At 40.8% G+C, this 18,030-nt stretch overlaps 1 protein-coding gene across 1 annotated transcript in view; it reads right to left on the bottom strand.

Annotated features, from left to right (window-relative positions):
* The window catches only part of Pappa (pappalysin 1), a 240,106-nt gene that overhangs the window by 177,608 nt on the left and 44,468 nt on the right, over positions 1-18,030 (bottom strand). Inside the window, exons 4-5 of the mRNA XM_010639469.3 lie at positions 7,861-8,006; positions 3,554-3,847 (exon numbers count right to left, since the gene is read on the bottom strand). Coding sequence (XP_010637771.1) covers positions 3,554-3,847; positions 7,861-8,006 — 440 coding nt within the window. The remainder of the gene's footprint in view (positions 1-3,553; positions 3,848-7,860; positions 8,007-18,030) is intronic.

The following is an 18,030-nucleotide window of genomic DNA, read 5'->3' as shown; positions in this document are numbered from 1 at the left end:
ATATATATATATATACACACACACACACACACACACACACACACATATATGTGGGTGTATATAAGTATGTATATATATACATGTATGTGTATATGAATATTTACAGAGATTATGATACATGTGTGTGCCTTACATTATACACAAGACTCCATGACCCTTTTCACATTCAATAGTCAAATAATCCTCTTAGTTATCATTTATCAGGCACTAACTGATATCAAGGACAGCTCTAAGTCCCTTATTGGCATGGTTATATCCGAAATGTAATTATCCTTCATGATATGGAGGAAGTAACTGAGGAAGAAGTAATTTGCCCAGGATCAAACACGAGGACATAGAAGATTCAACTTCCGGATCCTCCCTCCACATGTCAGACTCTGAGACATTATGTTACTCTGCTGCTTCTTTTCACGCCCCTCAACCATCTTCTGCAACATCTCTACTGGCTGAATGATGTTCTAGTAGATGGATATCTTATAGTTTATCAGCAATCCATTTTCAGGCTTGTAAGCTATTTCTAAAACTTTTCACACACAAAAAAAAACATTTTTCTTCTTTGTCTGGCATCTAGTAAATGCCTAATAAATATATTGGGGATGGATATTGCTAAGAGCATGCTTATAGATAAAATTTTTAAACACATTAATTATTTAATTAATTACTTGTTCCTTAGAGAAGGATTCCTGAGTCAAAGCATGCTCTGAGACACAGAAAAAGGGCAACATAGCCCGTAGCCTTGAGAAAGCCTGATTTTGTTTGTTTGTTTGTTTATTTTTGTCTTTGTTTTTGATTTTGCATTTCTGAGGAAGTCTTGATTCTTTGAGCACCTATTTGTGCCTTATTTTCTTCAGGAAGTGGAGTTAGGGTTGCTGTCCATTTGTTGGCCCAGGGCTTATCTAACACGAACTCCTCTGGTGTTTTCTGCCTATCACCTGTTGCTGTCTGCTTTAAGCACAGAAATGGTGCAGTAATAAAGACTTGGATTTAAGCTGAACTTTTGTCTTGGTTTATATTTGTGATCCTGGATAAGCTAATAAAGCTACCTGAACCACTTTTCTTGCATCCGGAAAATGGGTATGATAATAACAGCACTTAATAACCCCATTTGGGTTATTTTGAGGATTCCATACACCGAGTGTGGAGTATGTCAGATGTACTCAGGGATTATTATAGGCCTACAAAACCAATATGGTAGCCAGCAGCTCACATGGCTTTTTCAGTTTAAATTAATTAAAATAATAGGTCCTCAGTTGCACTAGTTTTATTTCAAGTGCTCAGTAAATTACAGTCCCCTTTGCAGAGAGCTCTGTTAGACAGGGCTGCTAGTAACCAGGTTGGAGGAAACAGAACCCAGGAAGGAAATGCAACTGGAAGAAGTTGACTCCACTGTGTCTCTGCCTTTTTTTCTTGAAGGAGGGAGCCCAGTGCACTACTTTCTTCAGCCCTGAGAACCCAATCCCATTCTGCATTTTGAATTTCCTCCAGCTGCTTTTGTCACCTCATCTATCAGAGATCCTAAGGAAAACAAACATTTCAAAGCTCATAGTCGCCTTGAATATGCTTTTGCGGGTGTAAGTTTGTTATTGTAGCTCAGTGAATTAGTTCTGTTGTTAATGGGTCACTGAGCTGAGGGGTTCCTTTAAAAAAAATCAGTAAATCAATCACCCTTTAGATCTGTACAAAAAGGAACAAAAAAGGAGATTTAGTTTATGGGGGTCTGGTAGCTAGTGGCAGTTTGTAGGTCCCTAAGAGGCCGGCAAACTTCCAAACTCATGTTATTGTTTATTTTCCATGTGTGTTGAGCTGGCCAGGGAAAGGTGCTACAGAAATGGAACGTAAGCACGGCTATGTGAGGGGATGGGGCACCGGATGTGCAGTGTCTGCGGGGTCGGGAGTGAGAGCCCAGTGGGAATCTGCTTTTGAGGAAATACCCAGCACCCTGGCCTTTTTCAGAGACTCAAATCTTTATGGTGAGTCACAGATTTTTCCAGAGATGTCAGATTTAGACTGCAGGAATCTTACATCTGGAGAGGCGCCCAGATGTCATCAGCCCAAATGGGAAAGCAGGAAGAAACAGTGGGGTCCACCAAATCCTCTGGGATTCAGCAGCCAAATCTCAAACGCAATTAGTAAATGCCAACAGAAATGCAACAGGGTTGGAAGAGGGTCTCTGATGGCCAAGAGGAATGGAGACCTCCAGGCTCGAAGTTTTCCATGGAACCCCTGTCCTATCTTTGTGGAAAAAAACTTGTGAAACCACCCAGACTGTTCCATTTTCCCCATATGGGGCAAATGACTTCAATGAACTTCAGTAGTGTTGTCTGTAAAATGAGGATAGTTCCTACCCTATTGATCTGTTGTGAGAATTAAATGATTTGGAGAATATTAACACCTTTTTGGGACAATAAATTATTATGTAGATGAAAATACGATTGTTGGTAAGAATCAATTTTATATATACCTATTATAAGAACTCACATATTTTCCTCCTTTTCGGCTTCCCTTTTTTCTTCCTCTCCTTGCTTCCTTACTAATTAAAGAATATTTACTAAGTACCAGATCCTGCATTAGGTCTGACAATATAGTGATTATCTAGATACCATCTCTCCTTTCATAGAATTTCCTTGCTCTAGTGAAGAATGAGATGCCTAACTTAAGTACAATAGATTCAGTGCTAGCCTACCACGTGCAAATGAGTGGATTTCATAAGGACACTTAACAACAGCGGCCAGTGGTGAAAGCTGGGACTGCCCTGAGGAAGGAGTGTCTTGTTCTTATTTGCCAAAGGTGTTAAGAGGGCTCAAGTGGCCTTGATGTACCATGCGCTAAGGCAAAGCACAAGACATCCTAGAACCTGCAGTAGGAGTCCTTCACACTGCCGCTGGTGGTCTATGAAGGGGCTGTGATAAAATATAGTCAGGAAAAAAAAAAACACCCTGATCTTGTGTAATGATCTTGTATTTGTAAAACTCAAAACATCTTTTTCCTTTGCAAAAACCAGTGAAAAAGAGTGTGAGAGTTTTACTTTTATATAAGGAAGACCTGAATTAAATAGAAAAGGTTCAACAACCCAACAGCTTTGAAAAATACACCTGCAAAACTAGCAAGGACCTTGGAAGTAAAATCCAAAGATTTTATTTTCTTGAGAAAAGTGAGGTCCAGAGATGGGATGACCGTAAGGAATTAGGTATGACAGGCCTTCTACCTGAGATTTTTGGCTTTGGATCTCAGTTTCCTGCCTAAAGTGAGTTTGAGGTGTTGTTCATTTGGTACCAGGGATGGAACTCAGGACTTTGCACTTGTGAGGCAGGTGGTGGCACCACTGAGCTAAATCCGCCGCCCTAGTTTAAGGAGCTTTGAGATGCAACACCTTCTTTGTGGCCCTCAGGTGCTCATGGAAGGGGCCTTTTTATGTTTATTGAGGGTAGGAATTCTTAGCCTTAGGGAAGGTAAGCAGCTTGTTCAAGGTTACCCCAAGGCAGGAATGGAGCCCCTGTCTGACACGCACTCCTATGCGGGACTGGACCATGCCAAGTGGAATGTAGAGCCCTACCTGCATAGCTCATGAAGTTGTTGTAAGGAGTGTTGAAGAAGCTATGAAAGCCACAGGTGTCATTCCCTGGTCCTGGATCACCACAAAACTTGTGTTTAGGGGCTGGGTTGGTGTCATTGCAGAGATCTCCGGTCTCAAAGGAAGGCTCTGTCTCCATGCAGGGGTCGCTGCAGGACTGGATTTCTGAGATGCCTCGGAAGATGTGGTAGAGGCCCAGACTGTGCCCAATCTCATGGATCATGGTGTGAGTGTGCCCAGGAATGCCGTAGAAAGACGGGTTCAAGACAATGCCACCTGCAAGGGGAAATCCAGAGTGTTAGGCAAGCAGGGAAAACTGCTTCCTGGTGCAAAAATCCCAAGTTAATCAAGGATAAAAGGATGATGCCTAAAATAACAACTGGCTTCTCCACTGCCCCAAGCACTGTTACAACCTGTGACATGAATCACACTAGTTGTCAGAGCAGGAAGATGCCTCAAAACTTACTTTTTATAATCCCCTTTTATTTTTCAGATGAAAATTCCTATGCCTGAAGAGGGGAGGCAACTTACCTATGTAATTTCAAAGTATTTGAAAGGAGAGGCATGATTATAATTCAAGGATTCTGAGTTCCAGGTTGACATGCCTTTTTGCTGAAAATTTTACCAACATTCTGCATGTACCTATCCTAATCAAATCCTCACTCAGGCTTAGAAACCTTAGCTCCATTCTTGTTTCGCCTTCACTAACTCTGTGACATTATGAAGGTGAATTACCATCTCAGAATGACACCTCCTCAACTCTGATGCTCGAAAGGCAAGAACACTCCTGAAAAATAGCACCAAGCTGTGCTCACCAATATAACAGGGCCCACCTCAGCCAATACTCAGGTGCTGCAATGAGTATTTCAGGAATATAATCACATTTAGTCACTCACAACTCAACAAGAGAAGCATGGATTCACAGAGAGGTGAAGTAACTGGTCTGTGATTGGGAGCAAGATTAGAGCTGAAATTTGAACTTAAGATCCTTGAGTATCAAAGCCAGGACTCTAATTAATGTTCTGTCACTAATGCCTGTCATGAGGCCTGGAACATAGCATCTCATTGAATGTGTGTTGAATATTTGTTCTAAAGGGTGTTCAGAGCTATAATTAATCATTTGTGAGTAGCTAGAAGAGCACCTGGCCTGCATCATGTGTGCACCTTCTTGTCCATCCATACAAAAACAAGCAGCCTAAAGGTGACCTGGTGACTTGGTGGAAACGCAGACTCTCGAGCCTTATTCCTCATTCACAGCATCACAATCTACACTTTCACTAGAGTTCCCAGTGACCTGTCTGTATTGTAGACTCTGTTTGAGCAGCAGTGGTCTACACAGCACATCTCAGAAGATGGAGCATGGTGCAGCTTGAGGAATAGGCAAAAACAGAACTCAGGAGAATCAAATGAATAGTTCTGATTCCATATTTAGGTTAGGCAAGGGAAACATGAATATAGATAGACAGGGGGATATTTAGACTTTAAAATCTAAAAGTGTTTAAGGGAAGGTTAAAATTCAGACCCGAGAATATTACAAGTGGAGACGTTAGCCATAGAGCTGTATCCTACGAAAGAACGGTGAGGAAGCAAGGCCTTATTGATTTGGACTGGAAAGCCCAGAACAGGCTCGCAAGAATTTTGCCTTGGCTGGGGTAGCAAGTTTGCTCAGTCATGGAGCTCATGGAGTCTATTAATCCTGAATTGCTTGGAGACTTCTAACAACTAGAAATGTATGAAAGGGCGCGTGGGTAAGTGTGTGCATGTGTGTGTGGGTGTGAGAAGGGGCAGGCAGAGGCAGGGAGGAAGAGAAATTGAGACGGGAAATCTTTCTCAATTATTTTCTGTCAATCATCATATGAAACATAATCCCCTTCCCACCCAAAGCTTTTTCCAGGGATCATGGTGTAACAGGAGGAAAAAAAGGGCAAAAAATATGGTTCTGATCTATTGAGTTTGATTAGGGCTACTGCACAGGAACAGCTTACGACCAATATCCTTCAGAATGGAGAGGCGGCAGTGTGTAGGCTGGCTGGAGCAAGCCAGACATGTGCTGCAATCCTTGTTCTGTTTTAAAGGCCTTTTGATCTGGAGCAACTGACTTTGCATCTCTGGTGAGCTCTAAACTAAGCAGCTACAATGCTGTTAATGGTTCTCTGCCTCTCCATGAATCTTGTATGTTAAAGGAGCAGGAAGGCAGGATAGTCCTGGGGATGATGATAAGACAGCAGACTTAATGTTCAGCCTGCCTGTGTTTGTTCTACCTTAATATCCTTTCTCACAGAATGACAGAACTGTGCCCAAGTCCTGTTTCATTGCTTCTTTTAAAAGGTGAAATAGCTTGAGCCTGACATCATCCTGAAATACTATAACATGCTATGGATTTATAGCCTCCCATATTCCTGGCCCTCAGCCAGTCTCCAACATTCATGGAATTATCAGGTCTATTTTTCTCTAACTTTAGAAGTCTGCTGTTCAATCCTTCTCAGAGTCTGATCGTGGATTTTCTGGTTTCTTTTCCAATAGCATAGAATTTCAGTTCTGAGAAAGGGCTTCAGATGCCATCCATTTTAACCTCTCTATTTAAAATCTTAGGAAACTGTGACCTGAGGAAAGCAAGCCCATACTGCTAAGTCATAGCTAAGAACAATTATGTTTTTGCTCTGGTCTAGTATGATCTCCAAAGATAACAGTAGGCATAGGACATAAGCCGATCACATTTAACTTTCCTAACTTGTATACTCTCTTCTGGATAGCCTGTCTGCGTGTGTCTACGCGCCTCTCCTTCGTCTATCTCAAGGTTTCCCAATGTTAGCATCATTAACATTTTTACTGTGTAATTCTTTATTGTGGACATTGTAGAGCATCGAGCAGCATTGCTAGTTTCAGACCAGTAGAAGACAGTGGCATGGTCACACTTATAACTACCAAAAATTTCTCTAGACATTGCCAAATGTCTCCTAGGGGACAAAAATCTCTCGAGTCACGAATGAATAACTAGATATTTACATCTGCAATTTTCTTTATTTATAATGCACACACACATATTTCATGTCCTTAAAAAATTGCAAAATAAGAGCAGACTGAAAGAAATATGGTTTGAGCCAGTGCAATTTCTTTCTATTTCAAGCTGTAGAATCTCTCATCTCCAAAACACAGATTTATAGCAGCCGCTGGACTACAAGTGCGTCACAGGAGGCATCAGATGGACCTGAGTATAGATCCAGCCTTGTCACTCTGTTGAGCTCTAACTTTCTCAGATAAAGATGTTCACAGTTATTTGTTGTTGTGAATCTGAGTATTCTTCCTAAGAGAAAGCAGTTAATCAATTCAACTGTGGTGCTTTTCCTCAGTGGAACATTATGAGGCTACTAAAACTTTCATCTTTAGAGAGGTGGCAAATAATCCACAGGGTACTATTCTCTGGTGACTTTCAAGGGGAAAAGCTGGGCAGGAAGTAGTTCTAAAATACAGATAGTATAATAACAAGTGAAAAAAAGTATACAATTGAATGTATTCTATGTCTTCAAATATGCACAAGTAAAAAGTGCAAATATATATATATATATATATATATATATATATACACACACACACACCTATATATGTATGACATACATATATATGGACACATATATGGACAAGATATATGGACAAGAGCATGGAAAACACAAAATAACAGAACTAGTACATTTACTTATAGGACTTGATTCAAAAACCATTGTCATTTTTGACTATTGGTGTTTGGTTTGTATAAATTTATGTCTTGCTTATACATGTGTATAATTGAAATATAAGAAGAGTTCCTGGGGCCAGTGGGCAAATCAAGGAGGAACAATGAGTTCTTACAGATTCTCTTTCTCTTGCCCTTTCTGGTGTCTTTCAAACTAGCCCAAGATTTTTGGGGCCAGTGCAGTGTGGTCACTGGGCTGAGATATTTCCAAAAACTATGAAGCAGAACATATAAAGAGAAAGCAGTCAATGTCCAGAGTCAGGAACTTGAGTTTTAGTTATGGCTCTGTCACTGTTTTGGGTGTGGATCATGGAAAAGCTCCAGGACCTGTTTGTTTTTGCTATTAATAAAACATGGTTAACAGTATTGTGCATTTCCCTCAGAACATTTCTTAATGGTCAAAATGAGATAAGGAATGCTAAATAGTTTTGTAAATTAAATACATTACTGGGAATTCCATTACCACATGCACCTTTGGATCCTGGAGGTGATCATTCTCAGTATTAAATTTGTTACTGTCTTACTGGACATCCTGCTAGTAGAAGTTTCTGAGACTCACCTAAGTGCATTAGGGCCTCCTTGTCCCATGGCCAGGTTGCTACTCCCGCCAACTCTTCTTCTGAAGAATTTGCAAAGAATATATTGAGGTGTGTTGAGCCATCCAATCTAAGAATGTTCTTCAGCTCATTAACATCCAAGTAGGCTCTGCAACAGAAAAAATAACCTCAGCTGTTATCACCTTTTATAAAAGGTATTCTTCAAATTACAAGTGCTCCCCAAATAATTAAGAGCTATTATGTGCCAGGCCCTTCACTAAACTCTTTATAAACACCTCTTCACCGAATATCTCAAATACTATTATAAGATGACCCTACTTTACAGATAAGAAAAAATAAATCCTTGTGTGCTTAAGAGACTTGCCAACATTGCTCAGCTCAAAAAAGCAGGGTTCAGTTTTGAATGTACATTTATCTATAGTCAACGTTTTCACCCCTAAAGACTGCTATAGTGACTGTAAATAAGGCCACGTAACGGTATAGATTAAGATCCCAGACTATGGGTGAGCCAACATGTATTCTAGTCTCAGCATGGAAGCGCAGTAGAATGTATGTTTTGCATATCTACATTTACCCTGAAGGAAGCAATATTATTTTGTTACCAAGATGAGCAACATGGACCCTAATGCCTTTCAGTAGGCTATCCGAAGTTGCAGAAGTGAGAGTCAAGGTTAATGCACCCCAGCCTGAAAACCTCTTCTCTTTTCATTGAGGCATCATGCTGCCACTCATAGGTGATTTTGCATTCTGTAAAGCTCTATTTCCCTATGGGTAAAATAGACTACTGCGTGAAAATATATTTAGGATTGCTGTCATTATAGACTGACATATCTTATAAATGAATGAATCCCACATGACACAGATATGTTGGACAGAGACTGGGACATCTTAGCTTGGTAAAGAGGAAGGGAAATAGAGCACTTTCATCAGAAAAGATACACTTTGTAGGAGGGGCTGCCTTATTCTTTGTATCATCCATATTTTTCTACAGCTCTTATTTTAAACAGAGTGATACTTCTAGCTCCTCTCTCATGCCTCTTTCATCCCTCATTTTGTCTGCTATCATGCATCAGGGATCCATGTTAACACCTGACAATTATTTTTGAGTGAGATTGGAAATGAATTCATGAATTAAAGAATAAAAACCTAAATAAACAAAAAAGCAGGAACTTAGGGGGTTCAATGAATAATGATATCATGGTGTTGTTGGTCTTTCTATGTGTTCCAACTTTACATGGCTTTTTTTTTAGTTGTTTTTTTTTTAATAGCCAGACATAGACAATATTGCTTTCCATTTTCTAGAAGACACAGAAGCTCAGAGGACCTTCATAATTTGCTAAGGTCATGCAGCTAGTTGGTGGTGTTCTCTTTTTTCATAACTCTGTCTCTCCCTGGAGTTCTCACGAAGCCTGTCCAGTAGCATACTTTAACGATGATTCTCTTCTCGTTCCCTCTTGGGGTAAAAGAATGGCCTGTGGAAGAATAAAGCTCAAATTCCCCACAAAACTTGCTCCCTTAGCCTCAGCTCTTTCTGTCACCTCTCTTGAGCTGCCTCAGTCTCCCAGAGTGCTGGAATTACGTTCTTCTACAGATACCTGCTAGCAAAGAAGTTGCCTTATTTCTCTTTGTTACTCAGTTCTCAGCTTAGTGCTTGATACCCAAGCAAGAAATCAGTAAATGTTAATGAAATTAAATTTAAATAAGGAAAAGTAGAAGCTGAGATATTCAAGTTTCAGTCCAACTTCAGCAATTACTGATTATGAGGTTTTGCTTCCCTTATCAGCACATTTGGACACTAACCACTATCTGTTATTCTGCAGGGCATCTCTGTGGGTTTCAAACCTACACTTCTACCCTGATATAAACAGGATATGTATGATACCTAGGGTATTCTTCTGGCCACTCATGTCATAGAAAGCCCTGCTCCGATGAAACCAAATGTTCATGCGGCCATAATTTTTATTGCTTAATAGTCAAAGTTGGAAGCAAAGATGGAGCTTGAACTGGCTAACTCCAGTGATAACCAAACAAGCTTAGCTATTGACCAGAAATCTTCATGCTGAATTCTCTGCATCAAATCCTACATTTAGCTTCTAGACTGGAGGCCTCATTGAGCTTCTAATCAGTTTGCTCTGTCATCAGAGAAGGAAAGGATGAAAAAAACTACCATTTATAAAGTACTTGCTGTACATCAGTCCCTGTAGTAGGTACAGCAGCTGATCAAAAAATAGTGTATGTTTAAACTTAAAAGTTAACATAATAAAAGATACATCACCATTAACCCACTTTAAATACTCCCCCTTGGTTCAAATACATATTCTTCTTCTTGCCACACTCTCTGAAGCAGTCCTGGAAGTCTTCTTTCATAAGTGTCTTTTTAAGGTGTGATTTAAAAATAAAGTATGGTGAACACTGTTGTTGAGTGCCATCCAATGGAAAGGGAGACTTTTAAAAAAGTTACTTTGTGTCCTCATCCATCTTATTCATTGGATCTAGCACTGTGTGACTTCTGGCTCTTTCCCAAAATCAAAATGATGCAATTCAAGCCATCGAGGCAGCCAGGATAGTGCAACTAGTCACTCACGAAAGAGGACTTTCAGAAATGCTTCAGAAATAGGCTGGAATGATGGAATAGGTGGAGTATTATGATGGCCATGTGTCTTTTACTGTAATAATTTGTTAAAATTCACTGTTCACTGTATTTAATGATTACATCTTGTATATAAATTATCTCATCTTCGATACTTGAGATGTTTCATCTCTGGTTCAGAAATGACTTGTTCTCAAGCTAGAGGCCCACAATTGAAACCAGCCTCTGTTTCTCTTGATACGTGGGCCACCCTGAGTAAATTACTTAACTTCCTCTGCTCTCATTTCTTTCTTTCTAGAAGGAGGATGACAATAGCATTTCACTCATAGCTTTGTTCAGAGGACCAAGGAAGCTAATAAGTGAACTGTAAAGAGCTTAGAATAATGCCTGACATACACTTTTAGCTATTCCTATCATTTACTCCCATCTTGCAGATTAAGAAACTGGGGTTCAGGGAACACAGAGTGACAAGGCCGAGTGTGAATCTAGATGTCCCTGATTCTATCCTCTACCTCACTCCCAAGCTCACCCAGGCCCTTGGGGGAAAGGGCAGTAAGGCATGGGAAGAGAATGAAAACACAGAGGAGCCAAGATTTTCTTGGATCAGCCCTTTGCACATTTTTTTTTTACCTAATTGATGTGTCCACTTCCATCAAGTGCTCTCTCAGCAGAGAACACTGATGTTACTAGAGAAAACCACCTCTGCCCCGGTGCTCTGAGATGAGAAGGCTTCATGAGCAGGGCACTGGGTGGGGTAGGGGCAGGGGAGACATTTTAATTGATTGTTTATTCAGTGATAATTACAATGCCAGTCTTTTCAAGGGATGGTATTCATCCAAGCCAATAGCAGAAATGTGGGATGTTGGAGCCTCTCCCTGGCTTGCATATGGGGTTTTCTCATACTTTGGGAAGTCTCCACTTCCCAAAGGGGGAAGAATCCGTGGCTGCCAGCCGAGACCCTGCCCCACTGGCCGTTTTCTCCCCCCTTCTCTCTTGGGGGGATCCACCCAAAGAAAAAATGCCTTTGTGGCTAAAAGTTTTCCTTTTGCTGGCTGAGGGCTTCCTACTGATACAGAGCCAAGCTGGGTGTCTCTCAAATGCGTTAGGGGCAGGGGTGAGCAAGGGGGACGGGAATCCAAATGGGTATTTATTTCTCTTCCTTTATTCCTTGAAGATGATTTTTTTTTCCTCTTTTACCAAGGGGAAAAAAACCCACAAGAGTTCAAATTTAGAAGAAATAATATAATCGGTAATATTGATGATGAGAAAAAAGAAACAATTTGCATAGGGCTTCTTTATTTTCCATTCTGCGAAGGTAGGAAGGCTGGTCCTGTTTATATATTACAAATTGGTCACACTTACTGTAGAAAATCCTCATTAGGAAAATCAACCTAAATTCAAAACACTATGCTTTTAGTGTTTTATGTTCTAGTGCTGCTCACAGATGGACAGACAGTCCCATAACCATAAGCAAGTTGTCCTTGAGTCTGATAGCTCACAGGGATGCCAGCAGGATTAAAAGAGACAGCTCAGCCTAGCGAAGCACATATCCAGGAAATGTCAGCTCCTCTCCACGTTCTAACCTCCTCTTTCCTCCTCTAGGGACAAACCTGAAGCTGGTCCCCTTCTACATGGCTCTCCTAGTCTTGGCTTTCAGCGTCTCTTTCCTATCATTCCAACTTCTTCCTGTTCCAGGAATCTCAGCCATTCAGGCTCTTATGGTTTCTTTGCCCCAAGAACCTTTCTCTACTACCCCCATTCCGTAACCACTAGCTTTCCTCTTCTGTCTCATGAGCTCTTTTCTTAAATTTTAAGCATTTTAAAGTTTCCCTACTTGTACCAAGAGTATTGGCAAACGCCTCTAATTTCAGCACTCCAGAGGCAGAGGTAGGAGGATAACAAGTTTGAGGTCAGCCTAGGCTACATAATAAGATCCCGTCTCAAAAACAAACCAATAAACAAAAACCCAAAATAAACAAATAGCTCCCCTGCTTGCAAAGTGTAGCTTATAGATAATGTACTCCATGTCACTTCTGGTTACCCTAAAAGCAGTCATCCTTCAGGGATGGCAAGAAGACTAGTAATGCACGCAGTGTGCCTAGCATCAAGACTGGTACAAGAAGGCCCTTGTTGATCAGAGTAGGCTACTTATGGCATTATCATTAATACAACCAATCAACAATTCCAGACATCTTCAGGACTACTAGGCAAAAATGAGTCCTTTCTCTGTGCCCTTACTTTTAACTCCAGCACTTATTGCACTGTTTGGTTTTATTTACAGTGTGAGCACCAATATATTCTCCTCTAGGGTACGGGTTTCAAGAAACCAAGTCATTATTATCTGTGCCCCTTAAAATTTCCCCTAAAGAGATTTTAAAAAGGGGCTACTGTTGATTGGCAGCTATTGAACATCTCTCTTGCAAAGTGCATAATTTCAAAACGGGGTGGGAAAGCTCAGGCTCAGGGAAGTGAAGTGACTCAAGGTCACAGATCAAATAAAGGTGAACAGAAGGCAATAAACTTCTCATTGTCTACTCTGTGACCTACATATTTTTGCCAGTTAGTAAGCCTAATAGTTCCCTGTAGGGGTGTGTATCTCAGAGAGCCAATCATGGGACCAAGGCAGCCCCTACTCTCTTCCTCAGCTAGACCCTCCTGCTAAGAGACCCTCACCTGGCCTTTTCTCACTGCCTGCTGCTGCCTGCTCTGCAGCTCAGGATCCACATCTGTTCAATGAGCGGGTGAACCACATCAGGGCTGTCCAGCTCACAGTTGACAAGAAGGCTAAATCCACAAAAAGGAGATGCATATGTAAAGGAAAGAGCTTCGAGTCAATGGATTCAGGAGGTACCTTGTTTAATAAAGTTAAATACATATATTTTATTGCAAGAATTTTCAGAGCTTTAAATATACAAAATTCGTATAAGGCCAAAAGTGCTTGAAGTGTTCCCAGACATATTAGACCATAACCTGCACGGCACCCTGGGGTCTTTGCCAAAAAATCAAATAATAGCACAACCAACTCAGTCTGGGAAATGCTGAGATATATTGGAATGCCTCTCCTCATCGTAATCTTCTTCCCAAAGTTACCTCTCAAGACTGGTGTCTCAGTATCTTGTTTCTTCCCATAGCACTCATGCACCTGGATTCCACAGTGGAGGTTGTGGGTCCCCTGGAATGTCTGTTTCAGGGGGCCCAACCCTGATTGCCAAGGCGCCTAGACTTTACCCCTTTGCCAGAACTGCATTTCAAAGCCATGAGTGCAGTTCTGGAGGGAGATCAAAGCTCTCTCAACTCAACTGTCATTAGAATATTTTCTTTATGCATCTCACTCGCTGGTGAGTGCCAACAACATATTTCCTAAATGCACTGGCCTGAGATGGTACAGCTCTGTAATAATCTGAATGGGAGGGCTGTCAGGGCCTGTTTTATTGAAAGAGAAGCAAAAGCGAACCACATTCAAAATGCAAAACAACAACAAATCCCTTAACTGAAATCATGGGAAAAAGTGTGGGAAGGCCTGAGCTTTTTCCAGCCTAGAAACATAGGGTACTGGCACATTCACTGTAGAAAAGGTTGGCTAGAGACATGGCTCACAGCGAGCCGAGGTCAGGCCTAATCATTAGCCGCAATTTTGATTCCCATTCAAAGAGGGTCACCCCTCAGCTAACTTTGGCCTTGCAGGGGTGAGAATGTCGCATTGAGGTCCTGCTCTCTGGGCTTCGGATGGATCAGGCTGGACAAAGAGTTGGTACTGGTCATGTGCAGCAGCCCTGACTTTGTGAGGGTTTCTCTGAACTAAGCAGTGTCCGAGAGCGGGCCACTTTTTGGTTAAGATCAATTTTTTTAGGTTAAAGGGAATGGCAGAAGAGTGTTGTTTTTAGGAAGATGCAGGCTTGCATTAAAATCCTCCCTCTTCCTCCAAGTGAACTTAGACAAATGACTCATTCTCTGGATCTCAATTTCCTCATCTGTAAAATGGGGATTACAAAATTTGACCTAGAAAGGAGGCTATAAAATTCAATGTGGTAATAAATAAGAAAGGGGTAGAGGAGTAACTTATGCACAAACGATGTGTAATTCCCTTTTAATGTTGCTTGTAGATGAGACTGGCCCCAGCCCTCAGTGCTGCTGGGTTTCCATCCCATCACTAAACCTTGGTTTCTATCACTTGATCAATCAATGTGTCTGTCTTCCTTCCAGGAGTTGCCCTGTTTCTCCAGCTCACAGAGTAAGCCCTGCAACACTGCCCATTTCCAAATTCTGTTTGCAACTTGTCATTTTCAAGGAGCCTCACAAGTCCAGAACCCTCTACTTCATTTTCAAAACACACTAAACCATTTGAAAATGATTATCAAATATAAAGATCAAAGCCACTCAAGGCAAGTCATTAAAGAAAGATAAACCTCAGAATGTTTATTGCATCCATATCCTTGTTCCAAATAACAAGCTTTCTCCAAGCTGTGACCAGTTCTAAAGCCGGAATTTTGTACTTTACCCCAAGGGCCCTAATGATCTGGACTTTATTCTCTTGCTTAGTTTCATCATCAAAAATGCCTAAATCTACTTTTCTTCTCTATAAAAGGAGATAGAGAAAAATGCTTGCGTCTTTATTAAATTCTTGGAATCTTGAATGTTTTGGTTTTCGAAATAATAGCTTTTGTATGGAAGTTTGACATACAGGCAAGGGAAATATAACAGCATAAATCACACAAACATAAAAAGACAATTTTTTTTAGTTGATCATTCTTTCACTCATTTATTAGGTCATTGTGTCATTACCTCTCCTCTTTCTTTTCTTCCTCCATCTCTGTCTGCCTTCTTTCCTTCTCTCTCTCCCTCCCTCCTTCCCTCCAATTTTCTCCCTTCCTCCCTTTCTTCCTTCCTGTCTGTATATCATTTATTCTTTTTCAGTTTCATTCACCCAGATTTGTTGCTATTCTATCACATACCTTGCTTTAAGCTATAAACCAGGCACCTCGGTACGAAGAAGTACACTTTCATTATCAAAAAAGTTAACGTTTTGCTAATGACAGAAGAGAAATAAATAGATGATCACAACACAATGAGATAATACTAATTCCAACACTCTGAGGAATGTACTGCGTTTTAGCATGTTGAGGTACTTTTAAAATGTATTACTTCTTTGAAACGTTACAAAAATCATGAGGATTAAATACGCGCATCTCTAATCTATAAGTAAAATCTATGGCTAGGTGAAGTGACACCATTTTCACAAGGTCTCCTCACTCATAAGGATGAGATGTGAGATATGACCCCTAGTCTTTTGGATACCAAAGATCACATCCTTAATCAGTAGACTCTCATTTTTTTATGATTTGTGTTTTGATAGATGGTGTGTTGAATGTGACAGGAGCATTCACTTACCCAGCCAAATATGAGTAAGATATTAGCGAATTTTCATAATAACAGTAAACATTGGTTGGATATTGGAGCAGCTGTGGGGAACGGAGAATACGGCAGGAGCTCTAGAAAGACCAGAAGCCAGAAAAGCATGAGAAAGTGAAAAGTGCAAGTTCTAACTTGCAAGTGTTGCAGAACTGGGAACATACATGTACAGGACTTCACAAGATGAGGTTTGGGAGGGGAGCGGTCAGCAATGACTACATCAGGACGGGGTCGTGAATACCAGGTTACGTAGAATAGAAAGTGTCTCCAAAGCTCCAAGTACAGCGGCAAGTTTTAAGGAAGAGAAAGGCAGTATCTGGTTATGTTTTCCAAAGTGTTTTCTGGAGGAATTTAGAAGAGGACTACAGGTGGAAGAAGAGTGGGGAGGAGGCACTGGCGATGTCTTGGAGAGAAGGGAGAGGACTTAAGAACTTTTTAACAATGATACTCATTCACAGGAAAAAGTTTAATACTAGATGGAGTGGTAGTGAGAGCAGCTGAAATAATGGGGCTGGTTTCTCAACTGTTCTATTGCCAAATTTTTTCTTCATTATTCAGGTAATATACGCCGGTCCCCCTTATTGGTGCTGTAACCCTAGACCCAGCCAGAAATGAGTCTCTTGAGGTCATGCCTTCCACTGAGTTGCCTGAAAGGTCAACCTTTAAGAAAATCACAGGCCTTCAGCTATCTAGGGATAGGGTCAGAATGAGACCAGGTGATATGTGGGGTGGGGGATCTTGAAGACTTGGTATCAAAGAGGAAAGAGGTTGATTCAGAAATGCAGGGTGGGCCATAGGACAGTGCCCCAGACCTTTGGATTATTAAAAGAAACTGAGTTGGAAGTGAGAGATTTTTAATCTTGATGAAAAAGGAAAGCATTCAAAAAGGAAACAAAATGCACTATAATGCTTCTCGTAAACTAAAACTTTCTTGAGTAGTACTCTAAGAGAAAGACTAAAATAATCTTAGACTAAGGGATTCTACTTCTAAATAAATACATTTTACTAAGAAAGACACAGCTGCTATTTTTCTCATTTAGCCTTTTCAAATTGGAGTTCAGAGATTTCTAGGGGTAGAAGGTAAATATCAGCACACCTGGTTTCTGGCAACCTGGGCCAGACTCACTTGGTTAATGTGATTCAACCTTTAGGAGTCAGCATGAAGGCAGCTCCCATCGCTCTTGCCTGAGTCTGACAGCTGGCCCTTGATTTCCCTCAGCATCTTGGACTTTTCCATAATGACACTTGCCCAGCTAGCTACTTCCCTGCATTCAGGAAATTCTAGGGCAGAAGTCTCACATCTCTAGTGCAATTTTGACAGTAGTACCCCAGCACCTAGCCTTGCTCCAGTCACAGAGCAGGCACAGACTAAAACACAAACAGTTGAACAGTTATCTCCCTAAGATCTTGGTGTTTTACAACTTTTGCTTTGACAGCCTCAGGAACTTAAGCGATCACTAATTATCAAAGCAACCACCAAGGCTTGAGGAATCTCCTGCTAGGTAAGAAAAGACAGTAATTTAAAGTGTGATGTGGTATTTAAAAGTGCCACAACCGTGACGTGACCAGCTCATACCCAACTACTGCTTTCACAATAGAAGCATGGAGTTCCAGGACCCACAGCTTTCTCTTTCTTTTCGTGAAGCATGAAAGCCACAAACGACAAATAGTACAACTGACCACAGTGGGCAGAACATACACAATTCACTAACAGTATTGTGGTTTGTCTTACGCTTGAAACACAATTAAATAAATGCAAATCATATGTATTTCATAAGTTGCAACAGCCATGTTTCAGACACAGGAGGTATTTCAAAGGACTGGACTTTGGCTCTAGATTTTAGTCATGTTGGCCGTATAACTGATGTAAATGGTAACGAAACAATATTAAGTTTGGGAAGGATAAATCAAGAATTACATCATTACCAATATATGTCAATATGACAATGTCTGGAATTTAGTCTGGACCATGGCCTCATGTGAACCACCTAATCTTAGGCAAATAACAAATTTATTTACAGTAAGTACAATCAAGACAGTGGATGTAGATCTCTCTGGATGACCTTTACCAAGCCTAATAACTTCTCCAAATTTTGTCTACCCTGGGGCTGAAACAGAGACAGCTATCCTAGGGTCATGTGACAATTAAAGAGTTCAAGTATGGAGAAATGAT

Source organism: Fukomys damarensis, unplaced genomic scaffold, assembly GCF_012274545.1.
Source record: "Fukomys damarensis isolate Sample0158 unplaced genomic scaffold, DMR_v1.0_HiC HiC_scaffold_36, whole genome shotgun sequence".
In the NCBI taxonomy this organism is placed as follows: domain Eukaryota; kingdom Metazoa; phylum Chordata; class Mammalia; order Rodentia; family Bathyergidae; genus Fukomys; species Fukomys damarensis.
Note: the sequence above shows the minus strand (reverse complement) of the source record. Positions and strands in the feature narration are given on the sequence as shown.